The 27,676-nt window shown below is 42.0% G+C and overlaps 1 protein-coding gene across 4 annotated transcripts; it reads right to left on the bottom strand.

The window, feature by feature from the left end:
* Positions 1-9,262: 9,262 nt before the first annotated feature.
* tef.S (thyrotrophic embryonic factor S homeolog) lies at positions 9,263-27,187 on the bottom strand. 4 transcript variants are annotated; one of them, XM_018259675.2, is made up of 5 exons: positions 27,048-27,185; positions 16,173-16,478; positions 14,006-14,232; positions 12,249-12,460; positions 9,263-10,190 (listed from the first exon to the last, which is right to left on the bottom strand). In XM_018259675.2, the coding sequence occupies exons 1-5, from the start codon at positions 27,136-27,138 to the stop codon at positions 10,169-10,171; spliced, it is 858 nt and encodes a 285-aa protein (XP_018115164.1). In that variant the 5' UTR covers positions 27,139-27,185; the 3' UTR covers positions 9,263-10,168.
* Between the last annotated feature and the right edge of the window lie 489 nt (positions 27,188-27,676).

Here is a 27,676-nt window from a genome sequence, read left to right as displayed (position 1 = left end):
TATGAAGGCCTTGTACCCTGTGGACTGGATACTTGCTAGTAAGTACAACTGCTAGCTGTAACTAATAACCTGCCAGTGCCTAACTCCATCAAGGAAAGTAACAATGAGATACTATAAAGCCATTGCTGTTTTTAACTGACATTTGAGAGGCTACTAGTTTCAGCAAATACATGGTTAACTGTTGGTTTAAAGAAGCTCTGGCTGTCATATTTGGGCTTGTTTACACTATTGCCTTCTGGATGGCTAAAAACATAGCCTGTGCCCTATTTATTTGCAAATATGAGGAGGTTGAGGGGTCATGAGCTCTTACTGATCCTCTTCTGTCTGGATATAATAATATAATATATAGCACAAGATTTCTGTCAGTTATTTTGTGTAACCACCCCAAAATGGTATTTTGTAACAATGTCTAATTAATGTTTCCTATTGTAGGTAGAGTTCGAAAAACCGTTACAAAATCCTGTATGGCAACCGGTCGCTTTCATTACTACAGATGAATGCAGTTTCAGGCACAAATCTGCTGGTGACAGGAGGAATAAATGGATGCAAATGACAAGCTCTGCTGCTTCTGCCTCATCTGAAAAACAGCAGCAGGGAGTCCACCTCATGGGCCATGAGCCCGCCTTATTCTTGCCGTCCAGTCACTTGAGCAGTGGCCAAAGCACTAACTGGGATCTTCTATCTCATTTTATTGGCTTTTATACCATAGTGTCAAGTTGGGCAGCACCGGGCATAAGCACAGGTATAGTTACACGAGTACTTACCAACGTGTGTGCACAGTGCCCTTTAAACCCTTGGCAAATGGTAATTACTGTTGGGGTAACCGGCTACTGACACCCGGGGTCACCTTCACAGCGCGTCCGTATGTTCCTCGGATCCGGGAGCTTGTACAGAGAGACACTAGCAAGCAGTGAGACTCGTAACAAGTTCAATTTATTGGTAGTATTGCAACAGCTTATATTGAGTACAAGGACGAAGAACATTCCAACGTGCTGACGTATAAGAAGTATTTGGTCTAAGGCATAGAAACGAGACACATCCTGCGAAAAGATACATGGCTTATCAGTAACAACTGCAGAGAACAACGTTCTGCTGAGAACAGTACGTACACAGATATTATGCTGAGGACTCAACAGAATTACTTCAGCGCACAGCCCAGTTTTTTTAAGTAGTGGTGCTTCTTTCCTCTTAGACTTCACCGCAAGTCTTCAGCATACATATATAACTAGAAAAGTGAGGAGAGCAATCCAGGGCAGAAGATCTGCAACAATGTAATTTATTACCAGCTAATAAACTACATTGTTGCAGATCTTCTGCCCTGGATTGCTCTCCTCACTTTTCTAGTTATATGTATGCTGAGGACAACACATACAGTGATTGTGTAACGTAAAGGTAACCCTTCAATTACAGGGCTCCATGTGCCATAAACATAGAGTGCAGCTCTGGACTATGTCTTTACATGCTATACAGAATGCCTGTAGCACCCCCTGCTGCCACACGACTGAACAGGGCTTCTTGGCACATTATCGCACTCGCTTCCATCCAGCAACCAACACAGTGATTAGGGCTCAAGTTATGAGAATAATGTGCATGCAGGGCAGTAAAGGAACCGAAAGCAACTAAAAGTTTTGAAGCATCCAAAGAACTTTTGGAATGGTTTTCCCCATATACATGGCATTCAGTTATGTTTGATATATTTCCCTGTGTAATAAAAGCCAAGCACAAAAACATGTTTAATTAAAAATATATATTATTCGACATTCAACAATAATACCGTCCTGCAGGTCTGGAGAGTCACACGGCCCATCAAGGAAAACTCCAGTGGGTCCTTAGCTGGCCACGTGGACCCTTTTTACAAAGATTCACCACCGAACTGTCAGTCTGCATTTATCCCACTGCAGACAGGGATTGCCAAGGCCCAAGAATTCTTGTACACACGTCTGCTAACATCACCAGCCAGGCTGGTTCTTCTCATGATGGGAGTGGAAGCAGACTTGGCTCAGAAGGGAGTCAATCATGAAAAACCCCACTGGCCCCTTCTAAGCTGCTACTATCTTGTATGGGGTCAGGTTTGCTGTCAGGGTGTACAGTAGGTGCACCAGTCTTACATTGACATGGCTTAATAAAACTAGATAAAGTCAAACGAGGAGCAACTTTAAGTCTTCTGCTGGAAGACAAGCAGGCTAGTTATGGTTAGAGGAGTGGCACTTTTAAGTAAATGTGTAAGGCTCTATGCCAGTTCCCAATCTTTTTTGTCACATTCAATTGTAAAAAAAAAAAAAAAAAAGTAACAAGCATGCAAAAAGTTCAGGGGTGCCAAATATGGGCTGCAATTGGCTATTGGTAGCCCCTGTGTGGACAGGCAGCCTTCAGGAGGCTCTGTTTGGCAGTACACATTTTTATTATGCAACTACAGCTTTACTGCAAACCAGGAATTGGAAAAATAAGCACCTGCTTTGAGGCCACTGGGAGCAACATCCAAGGGGTTGGAGATCAACATGTTGCTCATGAGCCACTGGTTGGGGAGCATTGCTCTAGGGCAGGGGTGCCCAAACTTTTTGCAACAAGGGCCAGATTTGGTGAGGTGAAAATGTTTGGGGGCCGACCATTCAGCCCGACATTCTTTGAACAATTAAATTACAGGAATCGAGTAATCGTAGCAGTAATATTTGGGCACATTAGTGAAATGATCTGCCACTTGGTCTATACTGCTGCCTGTGTGTAACATACTTACCGTGATCTTCCTTTCCTGTACAACTCCATGTCAGTACTTACTGGGTTAGCCCCTCCCCCATGCTCCCATCAGAAGGACCCTCCCCAAGTCTTTAAAGACTGGCCACACCCACCAACAAGCTTCTAAAATCACTTGAAAAAGGGCGGGCCGTACTGACATGGAGTTCGTACACAGTGTCGGACTGGCCCACCAGGATACCTGGAAAAGTCCCGGTGGGCCAAGGTGTCAGTGGGGCCTTATGCTGCTAGACATGGGGCCTATTTAATGGCCATTCCCTATTTCTATGAGAACAAAGTGGCTAAAGAGATTGAATAATAGATTATAGTATTAAAGTATGTAAAGAAAAGAGACTAGGAGAATAGAGGTTGAGTGAGGAGAGGAATAATACTACTACTAAGAGTGAGCCCCCTGGTCTAAGATTTATTGGTGGGCCCCTAGTCAAAGGTTTTTGGGTGGCCCCCTGGTGTTCCAGTCCGACACTGTTCGTATAGGAAAGGAAGATCACGGTAAGTATGTTACAATCTTCCCTATTCCTTTTACGAACTCCATGTCAGTACTTACTGGGACGTAGCAAGCTAGTATTTTCCCAGTGGGAGGGTAATAGGCTCTTAACAAGAATCTGTAGCCATAGATGGCAAGACTTTGAAGAGACCAATCATGCAACTTCTATAAGTGAATGTTAAGATTCCCGGTGAAAGCTCCAGAATAAGTGACAGGGATAAGAATAGTCTTATATCATAGGCTCTATACCCCAGAAAAAGAGACGTTAGCCCAGCGTCAGTGTGAGGAAAAGATGAATTCCATAACAGCTTGACTCTTCCAGAAGAAAAAGAGAGAGGGATGAAGACCTCCCTTCACCTGGCAAACTCAACAGTTTAAAATACTTACTCTCCTACTCACCAGAAAGCATCCATCACATGTATGCTTAGTTTCAGTGCAGATTTGTAAAGCACCTGTAAAAAACACTTGGTAGGAGTTAGAATCACAAACAGACCCCTTTGTATGTGTGGCCTGTTTAGAATATAAACAAAAGTGCCGGGCATAAAATGCACAATGAGGCATACTTGAGGCATGTACTATAATGCCTAACTATCTGATTGGCTAGCAATTAGATCTGCTCTAACTGGAAAGCAAACCCAGAGAACAGGGACATGGGAACCTGAAACTTATCTGGGGTGAGAATTACTTACTCCGTGTATGATCCTTACGATGGAAACACTGGTACCAACCTCCTGATCTAGAAGATAATGCAAGTTGGAGACAGGGCAATTACCTGAAGAATAAAACCCCGGTTGGATGGCAGAGCATAGCCTTGTGAGACATAGAACTGGTAACCCCTAGAGGATTTCGGAGTCAGAATAAAATAACCCAAGCAATACTATGATAGCCACAAGAGTCACAGAGGCAGGTTGTAGAGTAACCTGGAGAGATGCTCAGAGTCTCATGAGACCAATCAGATTTCCTCCTTCCAGCAAAGGAACATGTGTACATGTAGGAAATTCAACCATCCTATATCATGTGAACTTCCTCAATGTTCTGTATTATTAAAATGGCAGGGGTTAGCCCTGCGGCCATATGTCTTTTGTGTCAGTGTATTCCTCATATTGACTATATTCGAGGTAGCTGAATCCTCTTACATTGAGTACCAGGCTGCCCACCATTGGGCATGCAGAGGATGTGCGTAGGCATCAATTGCTCAAGTACTTAGGACTGGACTGATCATAATGTTTGACTAGCATCAGAAGGCTTCCAATCCACCAGACTAGACCTACTGTGTTAGATGAATGAATGAACCTCCTGGTCAGATGACCGAGACTTGCCGGGTCAGATACTAGGTCCAGCAAACTAGACCTAATGGGATAGGTGAACCAGACCTACAAGGAAAGGTGAACCATCCTACCGAGAAAGGTGAACCATCCTACCGGGAAAGGTGAACCATCCTACCGGGAACCATGTAGACTGTGAACTATGCACACTAGGTCAGGTGAACTATACACGCTGAACTGGGACAATTTCGGTACCGATGACTTTCCCCAGTTATGCACCAATGAAATAGAAGTAAGAGAAGTGCACACACCTCAAGAAATGCAAGACAAGATAATCTTTAAGACATTCTTTAAGATGTTCTGTTGTGAGGCAATAAAATGGGTAGAACCCGTAGGTATGTAACCGTGACGATGCAGAGTCCATACTGGTGGTTCAGGAGGACACCGATATAAAGAGAGGGAAGAATCAACACTCACTAGATGCTTCCATCATTTGCAGTCTAAATCAGTACCCATATGGTATGCAGAACAGCTAGCCTCAAAACATGGATACTCCATTTTTTTTTTTTTTTTTAACTAGGAGACTAGACAAACAAATGGACAACTGACTCTAAGTCTGTCTTCTAGACACAGAGCAGAAACCTGGCTTTTGGGCCACAGAAATGTTCTGCTTTGCTGGTAGTATGACTAAAACCGCAACAGCAATGTTCAGCCTGTATCATATTTTATACCACGGCAATCGAACTGCCAGGAGAGCTTACATAGGTAACATTCAATAACAATTAAACTTAGTTATGCAACCCTAGTGACTGAACAAAGGTCATCTTCGAGGGGTGTGATGTGTGTGTTATGACAGTAGGTTTATTAGTAGTATGTGCCAATGCATAATTCTGTGTGGCAGTCACCACCTACGGCCCTTAGGAGGGACTAAGGAGCTATCCAGCTAAGGGCACAATCGGGTCTGGACCTCCAGGTACAGACATGGACGTAACTACTGAAGAAGCAGACCCCGCGGCTGCAGGGAGCCCAGGAGGCATAGGGGCCCCAGGAGGCCAAAATAATGCTTGATCTCAACATGCATTAGAAAAAACAGGTGAACCTCTGGACATGCTGGGGGCCCTAAATCAATTTGCTGTGGGGCCCGGAAACATCTAGTTACACCACTGTACACAGGGGTCCATCAGTTCCCCACCAGCCCACTAAATAGTGACTTTCTATTGCCTCTTAAGGCAGCCCTTCTGGCCTTAGCCAGAAGCCACAGATTGCCAGTCTGGGCACAATGCATATAGGGTTATTTCAGCCAAGAAAAAAAATAGTTGCGCGCTTTCTTGCCTTATTACGGTCTCTGTCAGGACCATTAAAATCACACATATCCTCCCCCCATGCACTTTTATGCAGATGGCCCATACACCTATATACATACATACTGACATATATATATACACACACACACGCATGATACGCACACATGTAAGACTCTTATGCAGAACACTTACACGCTACAGTTAATCATTGGTTAAGCATTCATTCTGAAGGTATTGGCTTTCTTAGGGTAAGCATACTCCTCGGATGATTAGATGACTTAGTCTTATATAGAGCCACCATAAGTGATCCTTTAGAGACCACCAACAGGGTGTAGAGCCATGGTGCTAGCATGTATTAAGCCATATGTATTATAATGGCAGATTATTACATAGGCCTCTGTTGAGGACCTAAAGATACTGCTCTCTCGGAGAGTATACTGACCAACAGGACCGCCATCAGAAATCGCAGGGCCCCATACGACAAAATTTCCTGGGCCCCCTGGGCTGCACCCACCGCAAGCCCCACCTACAGGTCCGTCCCCCACCACACAGTAAAAAAACAATATTGGTTTTGGTGGCTAGGGTTCCCACATGTTAATAAAAAATAAAAAGATATTGGTGGTCAGGGCCCCCCATAAAAAAAACATGTGGCCAGGTCCCCCCCATTAAAAAATATTGGTGGCTAGGACCCCTTATGAGAAAAGAAAAATTGGTGGCCAGGGCCCCTTAAACGTCCATGCCTTCCCGAAGCCAGCATCTCTCAGAAAGATGGGGGGCCTGGCTAATCAAGTAAGTGTGGTGTGGCAGGGCCCCCTTACCCTCAGGGCCCCCTACAACTCTCCCCCCTGATGGCTGCCCTGCTGACCAACCCCAGAGCGCCAGCTATGGATATTGAATAATACTGCCTATTTGACCGAAATAAGGAGCAAACTGCCTTGGCCCTCCAGTAATGCCGACAGTGAATTGCCACACAAAACAGGGAAAACTTGCAGAGAAGGGCCCCAAACATTGTGTTGTACAATTAATACCTGTAATCCATATAGCAGACAGGCTTGAGCCGCTCCTGCTGTGTATATCAGAAATAATATGTAAACTCACCTAGCAAAGGGAGAACATTAACCTGATACAATTCCATGTTTAATTGAATTAAATAATACCTTAACATAGAAGAATGCATTGCATTATAAGTCATTCAGATGTAAGTGTATTAGATCCTGCAAAGCAAAGATACAATCACAGCAACATGTTATACATAGTTTGGATTAGCTGCTGTTTAGAGCAAGCATACAGTATATCAGAGCCTAGCCGCCAGCCAGCCCAGAGATGCATTTATAAGGGCTACTGGTTCCAGGAGAGCAATACTGATTCCAGGAATAGCAAAAACCTCAGCACATCACCTCACAGAACAAATAGCAGCATTCATTAGGATTATTGTTGTTAGGTATGCAAATGTACAGGACTCAGTACACTGTAGTTTTGCATAGGGTAGTGTTAGCCACTAGAACTATTGGAATAAGGTGAGCAGCAATTAGCCAGAACTCAGCATACACTGCTGGTTTCAGGTGGGCAAAAGGTCAGAACCTTGCTCAGTGCAGATCAGCAAAGGATTAGCTCAGTCTACTTCAGAACAGAATATGAACATGTTCCTTACCTGTAGCTCCTAATGCCAGGCCACATATTGCAGGACACCAGGTTCATAGTTAACAGGCCTCACAAGTTTACTGATAGCAGTACTTACCAGAGGCTGCTGGACAGAGGTTCCAGTCTGCAGAGTTAGAGAGTGGGCAGGGCCATCTCCACTTGCTATAGCTGGCAGTTGCACAGGAATCACCTGATTATACTCAGCTGGTGTCTGCACATACAGAGAAATCCCATAATTGTACTCAATGGGGGGTCACTTTACCAGTGGAACCCGCTGATTAAACTCAGCTGCTGTCTGCAGAAGCGGGTAACCAAAAGCAACTGCTGTGGTTACACAGAGGCAAATTGGATAATTGGTATCTCCTAACAGAGCCATGCACCGTTTCTAGCTGAAACCCTATAAGGCAGGCATTTTTTTTTTTTTTTTTTAAATAACCTCTACCTTAGGAAAGTCTGCTGAGGGAGGCAGCTGGCCATGGAACCTGCCCTCCATTTAAAAGATAAGAAAAACAGGAGGCAGTAAGGCTCAGGCCCCAAACTAATTTTGCCTAATAATTGGCTGACCCTTTAACTGCCGCCTCCCTCACCCATCCGAAAAAATAAAGGGTGTGTAGGGGCCACATACACCACTGCCCCTGGACGCCTTTTGGGCAGGTCAGGAGGGCACACCGGATGGGGGGACAAGCACTTGCCGTCGAATGCTCTGACAGCAATACAGAAACGCAACTGAAACACAGGCAGACCAGGAGTAGCAAACATTGCACACCAGTGCCTTACCTGATCCAGAAGCTGAAGCACAGAAGACTACAGGATATGAGGCCGAGTGCTGGGGAACAAAAGGTCCCATGGCCCAAAAACCCCTGTCCCTAGGACGCCTTATGGGCAGGCCTATGCTTTCCCAAGGTTAAAAGAAAACCATTTTTGCTTCCGATGAGAGCAAAATGAGAAGGAAAAAAAAAAAGACGCCGGTAGGTGGGTGTGGCCGGTCTTTAAAGACTTGGGGAGGGTCCTTCTGATGGGAGCATGGGGGAGAGGCTAACCCAGTAAGTACTGACATGGAGTTCGTAAAGGGAAATAGTTCTTTAGTTTACTGTATTGGCACGTCAGTATGTCTATTGACACCTTCAGCCCTAAAGAAGTATGTGAAAACAGTGTGTCTCTACGTGCCAGTACATGTCATTACTAACACCTTCAGGACACAGGCAGCAGTATAGACCAAGTGGCAGATCATTTCACTAATGTGCTTTAATATTACTATGGGATTCCTGAGGCTGAGGGGCCAGTGTAAATTTGATAACGGGCCGCAATCGGCCCCCGGGCCGCATTTTGGACATGCCTGCTCTAGGGTTTAGAAGAAAACACATCACATGGTGATTAGAAGAAGATTCCATCTGAAACTACAAAAAGACAGTGGAGATGTAGAATTCTTCCCCTGATGAGGAGACTGATTGGTTCATTAGAAAAAGCGGAAAAGAAAGGGTTATGGGTATTAATATTGTAGGTTGCTGAGGAATTTATGAGATTCCTTTCCTCCCCATCTGAGACATACTGGAGACAGCTTCCCTGTAGGGGCTTCCTCTGAATCAACCAGGACCAAAGCGGATTATCCAAGGAAAAAAAAGACTTAACTTTACCCATGTATTTGCCTCCCCCACAATCAATAAATCTGATAACTTTGAAGTCTTTAATGAAAAATATCTATTTGGAACCACAGCACGTCCACTCTACCGACTTCTCAGGCAACATATTTGTGTAAAGAACTTCTTTCTAAAGTGATCCCCCCCCACCAGGTCTTCAATAATACAAAAATACTTCTCTTTTCAAATAAACTCAATTTAATTTGAACATTCTCACAAAAGTAGAAAAATATTGCATACATGTTTTTCTATTGCCTTTGCTTGGGTTCCACCCTACCTACGTCTCTTTGCCCACCTCTGAGAATTCTGCATCCCGCCAGTTTTAGGTTCACTGCCGCTGTTCTGCCACTATTTTTAAAATTATGAAACAATAATAGGCAACGTGAAGTTATCCAGATGCTGAACTACTACTCACAGAATCCTTATTACAGATGCCGGTGTGATGCTGGGAGTTGCAGTATAACATTGTTTGGAAATCTGCAGGTAAATTACAATCTACAATAGAAAGAAATGACTAAACCCTGAAAAAAACACCACATTGTATTAACAGAATAAACTGTACACATTAAAGAAGTATTTGATATTGTTTGTCATGTGAACATGAAACCAAACATTATATTGTGCTGCTGTTATACTGGCCCAGTAAGAACATTCCATTATTCCTACAGAGAACTAAGGTTTAAACAGAATAATCTGAAATGGCTGCAGTTCAACCCTAGAACCGTATTTACTACTCATGACAACCAACCACATATACTGGTCATGCAAAGTCATTTCACCACTCAGGCATCGGCACTGCATTCTATATGCAAGGCACTCAGAGAACGTTACCATCTCCAGTTCCACACCAAAAAAAAAACCACTGAAAAAGAAAAAAAATATATATAATTCTAAGCAATTCTGATTGGCTTGGTTGTCTGAAGAAATCTGCGCCTTCTTGTTCTTGAGGAAATGGATTTAGTCAGCATTTAGGAAGAATTCTAGTTTCATTGATATCTGTTGAAAAAGGTCATTTCCATTGGTACTCAGTGCTGGAAGGTTTTACAGTAAAAGTCGTTTGGACAAAATTGAAATTTGAAAGAAGCCTCACTCTGAATCGTTGAAGTCACTTTAAATGAAAGCAGAACAGTGTCAGTACAAGAGAGTTATAAACAGACAGTTTCAGTGCATAGAGAGAATATTATTAAGAAGGCTTCCCAAATCAATGCTCTATGAATATAAAGGCAAATCCATTATGGAAAAGGACCTTGGAGTCCTTGTAGATGATAAACTTGGCTGTAGCAAGCAATGCCAGTCAGCAGCATCAAGGGCAAATAAAGTCTTGAGCTGTATTAAAAAGGGCATAGAGTCACTGTATAGAGCACTTGTAAGGCCCCATCTAGAATATGCCGTACAGTTTGGTCTCCATCACTCAAACAGGACATTATTGTATTAGAGAGGGTACAGAGAAGGGCAACTAAGCTGGTGAAAGGTATGGAAAATCTTAGCTATGAGGAAAGACTGGCCACATTGGGGATGTTCACGCTGGAGAAGAGGCGCTTAAGGGGTGATATGATGACTTTGTATAAATATATAAGGGGATCATATGATAATCTCTCTAATGCTTTATTTACCAGTAGGTCTTTCCAGCTGACACAAGGTCACCCATTCCAATTAGAAGAAAAGAGGTTCAGCCTAAATATTCGGAAGGGGTTTTTTACATTGAGAGATGTGAAGATGTGGAATTCTCTCCCTGAATTAGTTGTACAGACTGATACATTAGATAGCTTTAAGAAGGGGTTGGATGGCTTTTTAGCAAGTGAGGGAATACAGGGTTATGGGAAATAGCTCATAGTACAAGTTGATCCAGGACTAGTCCAATTGCCATCTTGGAGGATTTTTCCCCCCCCCCTCTAAGGCAAATTGAAGATGCTTCAAATGGGTTTTTTTTTGCCTTCCTCTGGATCAACTGGCAGTTAGGCAGATTAAAAAAAAAACTAAAAAGTTGAACTTGATGGATGTTTGTCTTTTTTCAACCTTATTTACTATATTAATATAACTTGATCCATGGCCAAGAGGCAATATTGTGAGCAATTTCCAGTTATTGTTTGAAACACAGACTTGATTCTACAGTAACTTTACATTTCATACTCATGGTTTAAGAGACCCATTATTTTATTTTATGCGCAGAAATAACATGAGCAGTTGCATTGACTGAAAAGGACTATAGCTTTATTATCAGGCCCTTTTGCCATATTTTATTCGACTGAATCCTGAAGTCAATATAGGACATTAATAGGTTGTCTAAGTTGGCAGTATCAGCTCCAACTGAGGCTAGTGTAGTTTAAAGGGCAAGTCAACCCCAAAATAAAAAAAATTTCCTTAATGAAAGAAAACATAATTCTGAGCAACTTTGCAATATACATTCATTACAAGTCTTCTATGCTTTTTAAGTTATTTGTAAATGTATTGCTATTGAAAGCATGGTTTGTCTTTCCCTTACTATTATCTGCCCTGAAGTCTAAGACTGCTAATACAATTTAAGACAAGGCAGCTGGTTAACAGACCTGTCTTTGCTGGGGAACCAAGACTTTTGCAACATCGTTTAAAAAGTAACAACTGTGAATTGAGCCAATGCTGCTTTCAATAGCAATTGTTTTTACAAATAACATATATTTGTAATGAATGTATATTGGAAAGTTGCTTAAAATGATGTATTCTTTTATTAGCCATTTTTTTATGTTGGGCTTGACTTGCCCTTAAAGTGTTAACGTTGACCCATAACAATCAATGTTATAACCCATACATCTGACTTGTTGTCCGCAAATATAAAAACGGGCAACAATCTACCCACCCAAGTCGCTTAAAAACAAAATTGGACTTCTGCTAACACAAGTGTTCAACCCAGTCCTTGTTTCTCACTGTATTGCTGTACAAAGAGGATTTCAGTTATAGCTGTTCTCCATCCAACAAATTTCCAGTATTTCCTTTGCTGCAGGGGTGGGGAACTTTTAACCTTGTACAAGAGAGGCCACAATCTAAACCCAATCTGTTATACAGGTCTCACCAACTATGTCTTCAGTAATACATATAGAATATGGTATGCTAGTATGACAAAACTGTCAGAACATGCTATAAACAAGGTGATTGTAAAGATATTGGGACAAGAGTGCACAAGAATGCTTACAACAGTCCAAACTGCTTTTCATATTTGGAAATGATGTTCCTGCTTTTGCCCAGCTCTTTGCGCAGGTCAGCCACCTCTGAGCGCAGTGCTGTGTTTTCTTTTTCCAGGAAGGCTGCCCGGACAGTGATTTGATTCTCTTTGAGTCGCCGGGCTTCACGGGAACGCTTTGCTGCAACATTGTTCTTCTTCCGTCTGTTCCAGTATTTTTCATCCTATAATAAAAATGAAGGGTAGGTCTAAAAGTATAAATAACAGAGCACTCATCTCTGTGCCTGCACTTTAGTAGAGAAATGCTTTCTGGCAGGCTGCTGTTTTTCCTTCTCAATGTAACTGAATGTGTCTCAGAGGGACATGAGTTTTTACTATTGAGTGTTGTTCTTAGAACTACCAGGCAGCTGTTATCTTGTGTTAGGGAGCTGCTATCTCGTTACCTTCAGTTTATCAGAGCACAAGTCACATGACTTGGGGCAGCTGAGAAATTGACAATATGTCTAGCCCCATGTCAGATTTCAAAATTGAATATAAAAAAATCTGTTTGCTCTTTTGAGAAATGGATTTCAGTGCAGAATTCTGCTGGAGCAGCACTATTAACCGATTCATTTTGAAAAAAATGTTTTTTTCCCATGACAGTATCCCTTTAAATATAATTCAGAATGTAGTGTTCACTTAAGCTGGCCATAGATACAAAGATCCGATCGTTCAATCCTCGAACTTCCCCCATCTCCCGACCTGCCACTAACTATTCAGATCACATAAATTAGTAAAAGAACAGATCAGCCGATGTTTTGCCCCTGACAGCAATCGTACGAAAGTTGTGTCCAACAAAGCTAGTGACAGTCTACCACTGAAAATTGTACGTTCGGCAATACATGCAGAGAAATCGGCCGCCGACAGGAAACTTTTAACCTGTCCGATCGACCAAACGACCGATGTCCGGGGAACAAAAAATGTCGGGACTCTCCACACCTGGTCCGAAAATCGTACAAATTGAGGATTCATACAATTGGATCTTTGCGTCTATGGTGAGCTTTAAGTAGGCAATACGCGTAGAGATCCGCTTGTTTGCCAAAACTCTCCCCGATATGCCCACATTGGGCCATATGACCAGCCAATATTAGCTGTCAACGAATACATGTGGCCGCTATTTCTAACCCTGCCCGATCAACATATGGCCGAATTTCTGACAGATAATGATCAGGGAAGCCTGTTTGAGGGCCATACACACGGGCAAATAAGCTGCCGACCTGATCTGTTAGCAGCTTTTATCGGCCAATGTATGGCCAGCTTTAAAGGTGGCCATACACGTAGAGATTGGCGATTTTGCCCACATTGAGGTTGGTCGATATTAGACTGATCTGATCGTGGGCCCTAGATTACGCCACCAAGATGGGCGGGTCGGTTCGCGGGACCACATCAACGAACATATGCGGCCACTATTTGACAGGATTTTTAACCCTGCCCAATCGACATATGCCCATCTGGCCAAATATCAATCGGGGAAGCCTGTCGGAGGACCCCACACACGGGCCAATAAGCTGCAGACTCTTTTTTTATCGACTTTATCGCACCGTGTATGGTCAGCTTAAGAATGTTTAACATGACTATTATTAAATGTTCTGTTCTGTCCATATACTGCTAAACTACAGCTCTTCACATGCCACAGTGCTGAAAATAGTAATTAAACTTCATCTCTACAGATACAGGTTCCACAAAGTGCCCTGTTAAAACTGCAATACTCCGGACATAATCCCACTTACCTTCAAATCTTCTGGGACATATATTTTCTTAGCCTTCTTGACCATGGGTTGAGGCTTCAGTTCCTCCTCTGCAAACTTATGCTTCCTGGGATCAAAAAGTTCCTCACCAGGCACAGTGGAGAGTAAAAGATCTGTTGGATCTGGGTTAAAGTTCACTTCTACCTCTACCTTTTCTGGTTCAACAGGACTAGGAGGGTCTTCCTCAGCCTTTGAGTCAACCTTTAAGTCTGCAATTTTAAAGACACAACCAAGTTGGAAAAAAGGTCAGAGAAACAGACACATTTTCCATACATTTCCCCTTTCACTAAAAGATTTCTGGCGCAACAGGCATTTGAGTAAAGTGAGAAGTAATGCAAAGGTGAGAACTGGGCCAAACCTGTATTTGCTCAAAACACAGGCAAGAAGCCTCTACTGCATTAATTTACAGGTATGAAGCTTGTTATACAGAATGTTAGGAATCTGGGGCTTTTCAGATAAGTTGCTATGTTTTTAAAGGAAGCACCAAAGCCTTAAAGGGATACGGTCGTGGAAAAACATGTTTTTTACAAAATGTATCAGTTAATAGTGCTACTACAGCAGAATCCTGCATTGAAATCCGTTTTTCAAAACAAGAAATGGATTTTTTTATATGTAATTTTAAAATTTGCTATGGGGCTAGACATTTTGACATTTTCCAGCTGCCCTCAGGTCATGTGACTTGTGCTCTGATAAACTTCAGTCACACTTTACTGCTGCACTGCAAGTTGGAGTGATGTCATTACCCCTCCCTCCTACAAGCTGCTGTAATGTAAATAGAGCCTTGTCTGCTGAGCCTGTCAATTGAACAATAGGCAGGAATCAAGATAAGCTCCCACTGACACCACTTCAGAAGGATTGAAATAAGATAGTCCTGCCCCCACTTACGTTTCAAAAATAAATAAATATATATATATATATATATATATATATATATATATATATATATATATATATATATATATATATATATATATATATATATATATATACATATATATATATATATATATATATATACACACACACACACACACACACACACACAATTCATTTTGGGCATTGGAAAAAATATTTTATATAGATAGTTTATTTATATACACAAAAATGAATGGCAGAAACACAGGAGTACACTCCCAGGACTGATGACAGGGAATAGAAAAAAGGATAAAATATGGACATACTTGAAAACCAGGAAAACTTAAGAGGAAGTCTATGAAGGGTTAAAATAGCTCATGAGAAAGGGGGCAGAAAGTAGTTAATGAAAAAAGAAGTATTGCAGGCAGTAAAGGAGCAAGGTCTGTGTGAGGTGGATAGCAGAGGGAACTCACAGCTCCTTTACCACATCTAGTAACCAGTAAAACAAACTAGGAAGGCAGCAAGGAGAGAAAGTTCCCCCCTCCAAAGGAAAGCAGAGATCAAACTTACAGAACGGCAGGAGCTTTGATAGTGTCTGTGGGAGGAGGGGCTGCTAGTGCAGCTGTAGAGCAGAACGTAGGAAAGTGAAAGTAATTGCTTCCCTGCAAACCATGTGACTCTCTCCTCCAAACATCACACGCATGGGCAGAGAGGGGAGGGGGAGTGTACAGCTAGATTCTCATGTGGTAGTGCGACCTGGCTTTTCATTACAGAGTGGCTGCCTCCAAGCACACAGGTAATGCTGTGCCTGCTGTTAGAGCAGCACAGGATGAATGTGTAATGAGCAGAAATGGAAGCCCCCATGACAAAATACAAACTAAAATAATTTATGCCTGGATTTGTGGATTAACATTTTATTTGCCAGACAGTGTGAATTGGATGTGTGTTTTTTATAAAAATGCAAAAAAAAAAAAGTTTAAAATGACGACAGATTCCCTTTAAGGCTACTTAGAAAATATAAACATCAAAAAACCCAATAGGGTTTTTTGCCATTAACATAAACTTATGCTGTGTTCTGTAACATTAAGTATAAAGTATTATATAGTATCATCACCACAGGGAAATGAAAATTATTTATAAATATAAAATAATTAGTACAAAACATTATGGGAAATGACATTCAAGAGCATTGTGGATATTGGGTTTTTGGATACTAGAACTTTATTAATGACCCTTATTGATTTCTGGTTGCTGGCATGTCATGGGACAAGCAATCACATATAGAAAACCTTACCTCTATCTTCTGAGTTCCCCAGCAGCACAGAGGGAGACAGTGGTGAGGCAGATAAAGTTGAAGCTGGTTCAATGTCACTTTCAAGATCTGCTACAGACATAAGTGGATCCTGAATGGCTCGGGCAAGCTGTGTTGGGTTGGAAGAAATTCCATTCTCCAGTAAGAATTCATCAAGGTCCATATACTCAAGGTGAAAGGACTCTCCATCATAGGGAATGGTTTTGTCCCAGATAGGGGGCATGAGTGATGCAGAGGCCACAATACTATCATAATCATCATCCTTGTCCAACTTGGTCTTGTCCTTCTCTAAAAAAAGAACAGAGAGAAGGGTTTATGGGACACAAATCTAACCAAATCTAACCCTCCTTATTACAAGCATACACTATCCACCCTATAGCTACCCATAGCCCCTTGCCTGTTTGACTGCAATCTAACTCCCACCTTGCCCCAGAATGAAGAATTTATATTATATGTGAGAAAAGTTTTAATTGCCAGTGTCCAGGAAGTGCCTTGTACCCAATCATGTGGCTTCAGTGGTGTTCAAGCAGCAGTTGTGAGGAATCCTACTAATGGCACATGGGTACTATTCACAGCTACATTCCAATTAAACTATCAGATACAATTACAGATTCTGAATACACAAAAATAAAGGAGACATAGGATAAATGAAAAAAAATCCTAATTTTGTAGTCAATTGTAAGCAATATATGGTGTTGCTTTTACACGGTGCTAAAAATGATTATCTCTAAAAATAGCCCCTTTATTGGAGCTCCCTATAGATGTTCTCTGCTCCCTGTCTGTGTTTCAAATGAGGGGTGGGTGTGTCCTAATTGTCACTGCCAGAAGCACAGTAGGAGGGGGACAGCCAATCACAGCCCTGCAGTCACACAAGCACAGACAAGATTCAGTTCCCTATCAGGGCCTGCTAGCTGCTGATTGGTTTCTGTCCTACAGTGCAGTGAGCTGAGAGTGCTGGCTCCCCTGCACAGCCTGGGAATTCAGGGAGTTGGAAGTGGAAGAGAAGGGAGGGATTTTTAGGGTTTTTACAGAAATATTCAATAAAGCAGCAGGAAACACTATTTTTTAAGCACAATTCTTCTATATCTAAATAAGTACAATGCACTGGTACATTGTTATTTTTTACACTGAATGTTTCCTTTAAGATATAAAAATCTTGTTTCCTTCAAATGATAAAACCAATCCAGTACCACTAGGGGGCGCCCTTTCATAGACTCTATGGGAAGCTGACTTTGCCTTTGCAGTGCAAGCATTATGGCAGCTCCAGCAATAAGACTTTCTGGGCTCGATATACCATGACGGCGATCCCAGCAGGATATTTAAAAGGAAGGTTCATCCTTTAATTTAACTTCATTATTTATACGTTTTTTTATTATTTGCCTCTTTCCAACATTTTAAATGGGGGTCGCTGACCCCGTCTAAAAACAAATGCTCTGTAAGGTTGCAAATGTATTGTTATTGCTACTTTGTATTACTCATCTTTCTATTCAGGCCTCTCCTATTCATATTCCAGTCTCTTATTCAAATCAGTGCCTGGTTGCTAGGGGAATCTGGACCTTAGCAACAAGCTTGCTAAAACTGCTGCATAAAAAGCTAAATAACTTGAACACCACAACAAATAATAAAAACCGATTGCAAACTCTCCACATCATACTAAACGTTCATTTAAAGGTGAACAAGCCCTCGGCAGCTACAGACACAACACGAACACACCGTGTCCCTCACCGACATCTCTCTCCTCCAGAAAGTTCTTGGGCGGGTTCTCTATGAGCTTCCTTAGCGCAAGAGGAAAAGAGCCGCCGACAAGAGGAGACGGAGCAACCGGACTGGAAGGAGATGACGAGGAATCCATCATGACGAGCTCAACAACCTACGATCCGAGCAAAGCAAAGACGGCGGGGACGGCTGGAAGCTCAGTAACTTCCGAATGCAAGGTTATTAATCACGTATAAGAAGCCCGTTCTGATTGGCGGCTTAGAGAAAACCAAGCCCCGCCTTTTCCTCCTTAGGCGAAAACAAACAGCAGCAAGAACCCGGACGCCGTAAACTAGACGTACATTGTGAGTTAATTAACTAAAAATGCCGCAACTTTATTGGCTGCTGAACATTTATTAGCATACAACTCGAAACAAATGCGACGATTGGCCCGTGAGGCTGATGTGACGCAACTACTTGTCACGAGATGGCACGTTTTGCAAAAAGCACAATCACGTTTCTTGCTCCGCCTCTAGTACAACCTACCAGCCAATGGGGTGTCGAGTTGGCTGCGTTTTTTGCCGGCCTTCTGTCACCGATTGGTTTGTTGGGACTGAGGTAGCAGCTTCCTGTTTATGGTAGAACTGTCACAGGGCAAGAACATGTGCGGATGGGGGGGAGGAGGGGTGGAACGATCACATGATTGTGCCGCCGAGTCGCTGTATGAAAACAAGGATCGTTTATTATTATACGAGGTGCTACACTAAGTACTACAACTCTATAGGTATAACCCCTAGACTATTGGCAATAAGAAGACAACCACACGTGCTGGCTATGATCAAAGTACCAAGAAAACCCAAGCATGCGCAGAACAACCAATTCCTTGATAGTGGCAAGAATTGAACCCAGGATATCATTGCTAACCATTGCATCAACTTCCTGCTCTATAGATAAACGCAGGGCTTGTGATGGCAACACAAGCAGATTTGGGGAGATTAGACAGTCGCTCCTGCGACAAATCTCCTCTTCTTCGGGGCAACAATCTCCCCAAACTGCCTTCCACCTCTCCTCCGCCGGCTAAAATGAAAATCGCCTGCGGCTAGGGTTGCCACCTTTTCTGGAAAAAAATACCGGCCTTCCTATATATCTTTTTTCCCTATTAATAACATTGGGATCAACCATCATTTTTACCGGGCAGGCCAGTAAAATACGACCAGGTAGCAACCCTACCTGTGGCAATGCACACGCCGCGTTGCATTTTCCGAAGTCGCCCGATGTTAGGGTTGCCACCCGGCCAGTATTTTACCGGCCAGGTGGCAATGTAGCTGCCGGTAATTTGTAATACCATTTACAAAATCCCCTGCCCGCCGATGAAAACGTACATTTTTTGTGACGCTACTCCCCATGACTCCGCCCCTTTTGCGGCGCCCTCATCGGTCCGCCCCTTTTTGTGTCTGCTCGTGTGGCCAGACCCTTAGGGTGCCCATAGACGTGCAGATTTACCTTCATATCGACGAACGTTCGGTGCCATCTCCCGACCTGCCAGTATCCATTCAGATCAAATAAAGTAGTAAAAGAACAGATCAGACGATGTTCTGCTCCTGACAGCAATTGTACGAAAGTTATGTCCGACAAAAGCTAGTGACAGTCTCTCACTGATATCCCCAGATCGGCAATACATGCAGAGATATTATCGGCAGCCGACACAAATGATCTAACCTGTCCGATCAACTGAACGACCGATCGCCATCTCACGAAAAATGTCGGGACTCTCCACACACAGTCCGAAAATCATACGAAGCGGAGATCCGTACAATCAAATCTTTACGTCTATGGCCAGCTTTAGGCCTGAGTGTCCTGTGACTGCTCCCCAAGCCAGCGCCCCCTCGCAAGAGCCTGTTGCAGCACTGGGAATTAAGAACACAGGAGATTAAAAGAGTTGTCAAATCTTCTGCGCGCCCTCAGTAAATACCTTTCCAAAAATTTAACAAGGGACAAAAACATCATCTATGTGTAGGGTTACCACCTGGCCGGTAAAAATGTTTCTTGATGCCAATGTTATTTATAGGGAAAAACCATAAAAATATAGGAAGGCCGTTATTTTTTTCCAGAAAAGGTGGCAACCCCTATCTATGTGTGACCACGCCCTTTTATAGCCACACCCTCAAATTACAGTGTCCATTTACACAATTTGGCAGGTTATGAAAGTTTGAACACATTTCTGGGAGTTTTAGGGTCATGTTTTACATGTTATAACAGTTTTGCTAATAAAGCTGAAATTGCCCTTTAAGCCGCTAGACCAGTGATCCCCAGCCTGTAGCTTGTGAGTAACATGTTGCTCACCAACCCCTTGGATGTTGCTCCCAGTGGCTACAAGGCAGGTGCTTATTTTTAAATTCCAGGTTTGGAGGCAAGTTTTGGTTGTATAAAAACCAGGTGTACTGCCCAACAGCTTCAATTTAGGTTGGCAATCCACATAGGTGCTACCAAATGGCCAATCACATCACTTATTTGGCACCACAAGAGTATTTTTTATGTTACTGTTGCTCCCCAACTCCTTTTACTTCTGAATGTTGCTCATGGGTTCAAAAGGTTGGGGACCCCTGCACTAGACTCAATTCTCCACAAGACACGTTTATCTTAAATATTCACGATTGTAACTTTGCTTACAAATGTATTGAAGTGCAGCTGCTCCGGGGTTTGGGCCCTCTGCTAAAAAGCGTATTCTTTTAATTAAAAGTTTCAGAAACTTTGTATTTTTTGTCTTTTTCTGGCATCAGTGAAGGAGAAAATTGGGACATTCTGGTAAGAAACTCAGGACTGCAGGCTGAGCTGTCAAAATCAGGAATTCTCAAGAAAATGGTACAGTTGGGAGAATGTTACCCAGGCAGTCTGCCACCTCTAAAATCCAGCGCCTTTGGGAGCTTCCCACATATCTTGGCCTGGACTGGTGCAAGTTGCATTAACTTTTGTATCATTTAGGGCTGAAATACACGGTGCGGCCTGTTCCGATCTGACGAGATGAGAGGAAGCAGATATGACGAGACGGATGCTCCGAATATAATGTATGTAATAGGAATGTCAGACCTACAAGCTGAGTGCATATGACACAACTGTCAGATGTGAATGCCGCACATTGCGTCTTTATCCAACAGTCGTGTCGGATGCACGCAGCTTGTAGACTCATGTCTATGAGTCTGTATTGTATAGTAAATTAACACTCCTGTGGTTCATAGCTAGTTAGGCCCAGAGAAAGTTGGGACATTTCAGTAACAATCTGGGACTGCTGGTTGAGCTGTCAAATTGGGACAACTGGGAGGTACAGTATGTCTGTTAGATTTAGGGGCAGATTTATCACAGTGTGAAATAAGAACTCACCACAGTAAAATCCAGCCACTTTCTATTCATTCCTATGGCATTTTTAAAGGCGTGTTTATCAATAGGTGAAAGAGTTTTCCATTTACTAAATATGCCTCCAAAAATCCAATAGGATTGAATAGAAAGTGGCTGGATTTTACTGTGGTGAGTTCTTATTTCACACTGTGGTAGATCTGCCCCTAAGTGTGCAAAGCTCCTAATGATATATCCCAAACAATATCCCAAATAATAAGGCTAATATTTTATGGCAAAATGCAGATACATAAAATATGAAAGTATATTACTAATACAATATACAAATAGTTTGTCACCAATTATTTTCTATGGGGCACAGCATACATTCTTACTGAGTAGTAATATTACTGAGTCCTAAAGAGCTAGAGCTGTGACCAATCACCCTTGGACTGAGCAGACAGGGAACACATGAAGAGAGGCATTTACCTATAATGACAAACTAGGCAACTACAATAGAGGAAATCCAGGACATCCAACACTGGTGGCAAAATAAAAAATCAGGAAAGGCTGCCTAAAAATAACGTTTCAAAAATATTATTTGCAAGATATAAAGAAATGTAAACAATTGCAGCTTTAGTGCATTAAACTAGAGTGTTCAATTAGATATGTTGTGTTTTGTTTTTCATCTAACTCATGTCATTGATCGAGGACAATTTCTGATTGGATGTTGTGAATTATTGCAATGGTGCCAAGTTGTATATAAATGCTCTATCTGTAACATGTTGTTTGCACCAGACAGTGTTGGACTGGGGTTTCCAGGGCCCATCGGGCTATCACCAACTCAGAAACCTTCTTCTAGGCAGACCAGATAACAGAAATGAACAAAACTAAAGTATAACATAAGGGGAAGGGCACATAAAGTGCAGCCTTGGCTTCTCTTCATCTTTGTTTCTCCACAAACGGAGAGAAACTGATGTGCTCCTATCTGTTCTGCTGAGTCTCTGCACTGCCAGGCACAGCTCTGGCCTGCTTGCAGACACATGGGGTGGATAACAGAGTGGAAATGCAGAACTGTATCTGCAGAGAGACAGACATGCCGTCAGCCTGTAAGCACACTCAGCTGAGCAGATTTGCAGGCATAGACTTATCTCCGACTGTAGAGAAATTGCAGGCGGCCAGATGCCGAGGCTGTACCTTATTATGGCAATAAATCTGTTGGTTTGGAGATATCCTGAAGTAATGTATGATGAACAAAGGCTTGTTTGGTCAAGCTGTAGATTGCACTGTCTGCTTTTACTTCAGTATTAGCATGCCTCTTATTCAGGTGTGATTCTTGCCTCTTTTAATATGTGCCAACAATACACAGAGGTGCGAACTTGCCAAACAGCTGCCTACCACTTATCCTGTAGTTATGTCAAGAGGCTTGGCACTAATCCTGTTCCTTGGCACTAACCCTAATCCAGAATTGTTATGTAATTAAAATACTTATCTCCTCCTTAATCGGTGCGGAGTGCAGATCAAAGCATATCTAGGAGTCGATATCTTTAATATCAACTCGGCTTTATTCAAGGGAAAATACAGATACATTAAAAGGGTGGGTGTGCAATTCTAACGCATTTCATGCCCGCAAGCTAGGCACTTCATCAGAGTAAAATACTAATCATGTATCTTTTTGTAAACCCCAGTTATGATGGGAAACCCTAATACTGTAGCCTTTCTCTGCAAATTCGCTAGAGAGTGTTTCCAAGAGGAGGTGCAGCTACAAATTTCTATTCCTTTATTATTGCAACATGAGTACAGAGACGTGAATACTCCATTTGTGCACAGAAAGGGAAGGATTCCTATTGTACATCACTAAAGGAGTACAAAAGGAAGAGGACAATTATTAATTTAGATAACAAAATATTTTTCTGCTGACCCGAGGTTAATCTATTAAAATTGACATTCCAGATAGGAAACAACCACAAAATATGTTACACTATGGCTCACAAACTATAAGTACAAATGTATAAATATACTTGCTTCTCTAGATAATCTTGGCCGTGTGGCCAGCAATGTCTGTAACACTGTTAAAAGCTAAGGGGTGTCCAGAACCAAATGTTAGACCATAAAGCTTTCCTTGCAATCTGACAGTGTGCTTGATACCAATGTGGAATTCATAATAAATAGTACATTAGGTCCAAGAAACTCAACCCTGCAAAACCCTCTATAACAGGGCTAAGATGGCCATACATGTGTTGGCAGTTGACAGCTTCTTTGCTTGTGTATAGACGACCTATCAGACATGTTTAAAAATCCAGTCGGAATAAGAACCGTATTGGATAGTCAAATCGGTCCTTTCCCAATGACCTGCATAGATGCTTACTATGATCCGATTGTTTGGTTTGGCTTGATATTGCCCAGCACAATGGAAAAATCATATTTATCTATTTTAAAGGGAATAATAGAAACCCTTCCTTACAGTACCATCAACCGTTAATTTGTTTAGAATTAAAGGGAAAGTCAACCCCAAAATAAACATCTGCCTAATAAAAGAAAACATAATTCTAAGCAACTTACCAATATACATTCATTAAAAATTTTCAGTGCTTTTAAAGTTATTTGTAAAAAAAATTGCTATTGAAAGCAGCATTGGCTTAACTCCCAGTTGGTACTTTTTAAACAATGTTGCAACAGTCTTGGTTCCCCAGCAAAGACAGGTCTGTTAAATCAGCTGCCTTGTCTTACCTTGTATAAACAGTCTTAGAAAACACGGCAGAAAATAGAAAGGGACAGATAAACACTTCTTTCAATAGCAATACATATACAAATAACTTAAAAACCATAGGACATTTGTAATAAATGTATATTGCAAAGTTGCTTACAATAATGTTTTCTTTTATTAGGCAAATATTTATTTGGGGGTTGACTTGCCCTTTAACTACCCACCATATTTTATGAACTATTTTCTATTCTAAAAGGAATTGGGTCCCAAGCCATAGAATAAGAACCACGGAAAGCCTCAGTGGTCCTCCTGCCAATTATTAAAAAAAAAAAACATCCTTTCCAATACCAAAAGGACCAATAACAGCATATAACACTGGCATTGCAGTGGTTAATATGTTCATGATCTATTAAATTTACACCCTTCAAACTGCGCCCACTCCATTCTCTAATTTTATAGCCTGAATCTCTCTAAGTAGGTCAGTCGGATAAAACTGGATCAGGTTCAGGCGAATGCCTTTAACTCTTACAATATGACCTAGATAGATAGAAACGATGTCCTCATGTAACATTTATCAACATAATCACAAAGCTATGCTGTAACTCAAGCCTGCCACTGTGACAGCAAAATAATAATTGAAAAGCTCCCAGGCAAGTTGCACTGCAAATGTGAAACACAGCTATTCGGTTACACTGCTGTTTGAAAGGTGCTTTACCCCTTTAAAGGAATTGTTCAATATAAAATAAAGACTGGGTAAATAGATAGGCTGTGCAAAATAAAAAAAATGTTTCTAATATACAGTAGTTAGTTACAAAAATGTAAGGTATACAGGCTGGAGTGACTGGATGTCTAACATAATAGCCAGAACACTACAGAACACTACTCTGCAGCTCTCTTGGTTTCCACTGATTGGTTGCCAGGCAGTAACCAATCAAGATACTTGAGGGGGAGCACATGGGTCATAACTGTTGCTTTTGAATCTGAGCTGAATGCTAAGGATCAATTACATCTCACTGAACAGTTATGTCCCATGTGGCCCCCTTAAAGCATACCTCCATTTTGGAAGTAAAAAGAGGGACAAAAAAATTTTTTCCGCATGTAGCGCAGCAATTTTTTGACCACACCCCTTTCTGTCGCCACCCCTCCTAATTACCATGTTTGTTTTACAAAATTTGGCAGGTTATGAAAGTTTGAAAGTATTTCTCCTTATCTAAACTGTGTTTTTGTGTCTCAAAATTGTAACAAAGTATCTTATTTGCACCTGTTAGCTGTTCTGGGCTCTCTGCTAAAAGCCAATTAAGTGAGAAACTTTGATTCTTTTTCTGGCTGTTCAGTGCAGAGAAAAGAGGGACTTTCCAGTACAAATGAGGGACTGCGGGTTGAGCTGTCAAAAGAGGGACTGTCCCTCCGAAAAAGGGACAGTTGGGAGGTATGCTTAAAGTCACTGACTAACTCAGAGTTAGAGAGCTGAAAAGCAGGAAGTTGTGTTCTGTTATGTTATTTTAGACATCCAGTCACTCCAGCCTTTATACATTACATTTTTGCCTAACTAACTATATTAGAAACATTTTTTATTTTGCACAGCCAATTATTTTACTTAGTTTTTATTTTTACACTGAACAATTCCTTTAAAATAAAAGGGTATACATGTGCCTATTCGTGGCAGGGAGGATTTATTTAACTTTTAAAAACAGATGGATGGAAATAAAAACAGTGACTGGAGTTGGTTCTCATATCCTGGGGATGCCTTTTTTTCCCCTGTATTTTCGTAGCTGCACTCATCACTGAGCAGTGGAAGTTTCCCCATAGGAATAACAGGCACTGCCCCAACCTCTGGGTGGGGGTCTGTTTTTTTCATGCTTCTGTGGCTCTGAAAATAAATTTGTTTGGACAAAAAACTGTACCAGCCTCATGATTTCAGGTACTGAGAATGGCACTCCCAGGAGTCCATTACAAGCCATACAGAGCAAAGAAGACCATTCTATAACATATTAAAGCTGAACTTACCCTTTAAGTTGTTGTTAAACTAAAACAGCTAAAGCCTCAGAGAATTTCCCATGGCCAAAAAGAGCACTGGAGCAGAAGTCATACGCAACTGGCAATCATTGACTTGCAGGAATTAGGCGAGGCTGTTCCATTGCACAACATCAAACAAAATCAGTGCTGGGTGGAAGGTCAAAGTGCCAAGCAGGGAGCCATTAGAATGTAGAGAACACAGGCACTACACTGGCTACAGATAAAACCCCTCTGTGTAGGAGTTGGTTACTGTTTTTTTTCTTCTAAAAAAATCTGGTCGTTCATCATTACTGATGTCTGCACTAAAGTTGCACCACAATCGCAAGCACAATAAAGAATTACCGCCCAGAGAACAGAGACACACTTTGAGATTCTGGGAGTTAAGTCGCCCATCGACAAATCTCCTCTTCTTCGGGGGGGGGGGGCATAGAATTATAGATTAACATGTATTTATATTGCGCCAACATATTGCGTAGCTTGGACCCCTTCGTCTTTCAAAGTCGCCCGTAGTTTCTGATTTCATGAGAGCATTAGCCTTTCCCTGCCTGCATGATTGCCTGTTGCATTTAGAGGTGGGATGGGGAAGCGGCTGTTCTCCAAACACTGAACTGTAACTCCCGTCTCCTATTATCTGGGGTGCTTGGTTAGTTTATCAGGCTTTAAATTTGCCTTTCTCTGGTATAAAAAATCCAAAATAAGGGCAGTACTCCACGGGCAATTTCCGCCCCATCCGACTCGCTCTGCAAAAAATGCAGGCGTCACGTCGGCAAGTAAGAGCATTGTTGTATGGTGACGCAGCGCTGACCCATCGCGACACGACTTTTGGATGCAGACGCTGCAGGCTGCATCTGCATCAGACAGTCGTGTCGCGTCGGATCAACGATGCATTTCCATCTCTTACCGTGTTAATCTAATATATCCATATTAGATAATATTAGAGGGCAGTATAAGAAACCTTACAGCAGGTGGGCCGCAGGAGAAACCCTTAATTATATGCATTTGTATAGATCAGTTTGCTCCGCATGTACAGCTGCAATAATGCATGCCGGGAAGATCTCACACAATATTTTTCTCCCACTGATAAGTATAAATAAATCCTCAAGACATACCTGTCATGTGCTGGGGGAGAGGGTAGTCTAAGAGTGATTTCAGCATCTCTGGAATATCCAGGAATCCCCTGATGCTCTCAGTCTGGGACATTTTCTTTGTGATACCACAGACAAGATAACTTTACTGAGTGACAGGAGCCTGAGCTGGAGAGCTGATGCACATCCACAGAGAGGAGGAGATAATTCCCGCCTGTCCAGCCCCTGTCCACTTCTCCCACCAATGGATGCGGCCGCCTCTCTCAGGGAAGGTGCGGATCAGATGCCAGGACTGTACTATGAGCCAATCCGGAACTAAATAAGGAGGATTGTTACTAGATCTGCTTGTGTAATGACATATAAACACGTGCGCCTACAGGCAAAATGTGTGGTGCTTATTTAAAGTGATACTGACACAAAAAAATACTTTTTAAAATATGAATGTACATTAAAAGTTACCTATAGGTCATGTTGAAAGCATTGTGCAAATACTTTATGGCAAAATTATAAGTTGCTTTCAAAGGTAATATTATCAGAGTCGGACTGGCCCACCGGGATACCAGGAAAACTCCCGGTGGGCCCAGGTGTCAGTGGGCCTCTTGCTTCTAAACATTTGGCCTATTTCATGGTCATTCCCTATTTCTATGAGAACA

The sequence above is a fragment of the Xenopus laevis genome, chromosome 4S (genome assembly GCF_017654675.1).
Source record: "Xenopus laevis strain J_2021 chromosome 4S, Xenopus_laevis_v10.1, whole genome shotgun sequence".
NCBI lineage: Eukaryota > Metazoa > Chordata > Amphibia > Anura > Pipidae > Xenopus > Xenopus laevis.
Note: the sequence above shows the minus strand (reverse complement) of the source record. Positions and strands in the feature narration are given on the sequence as shown.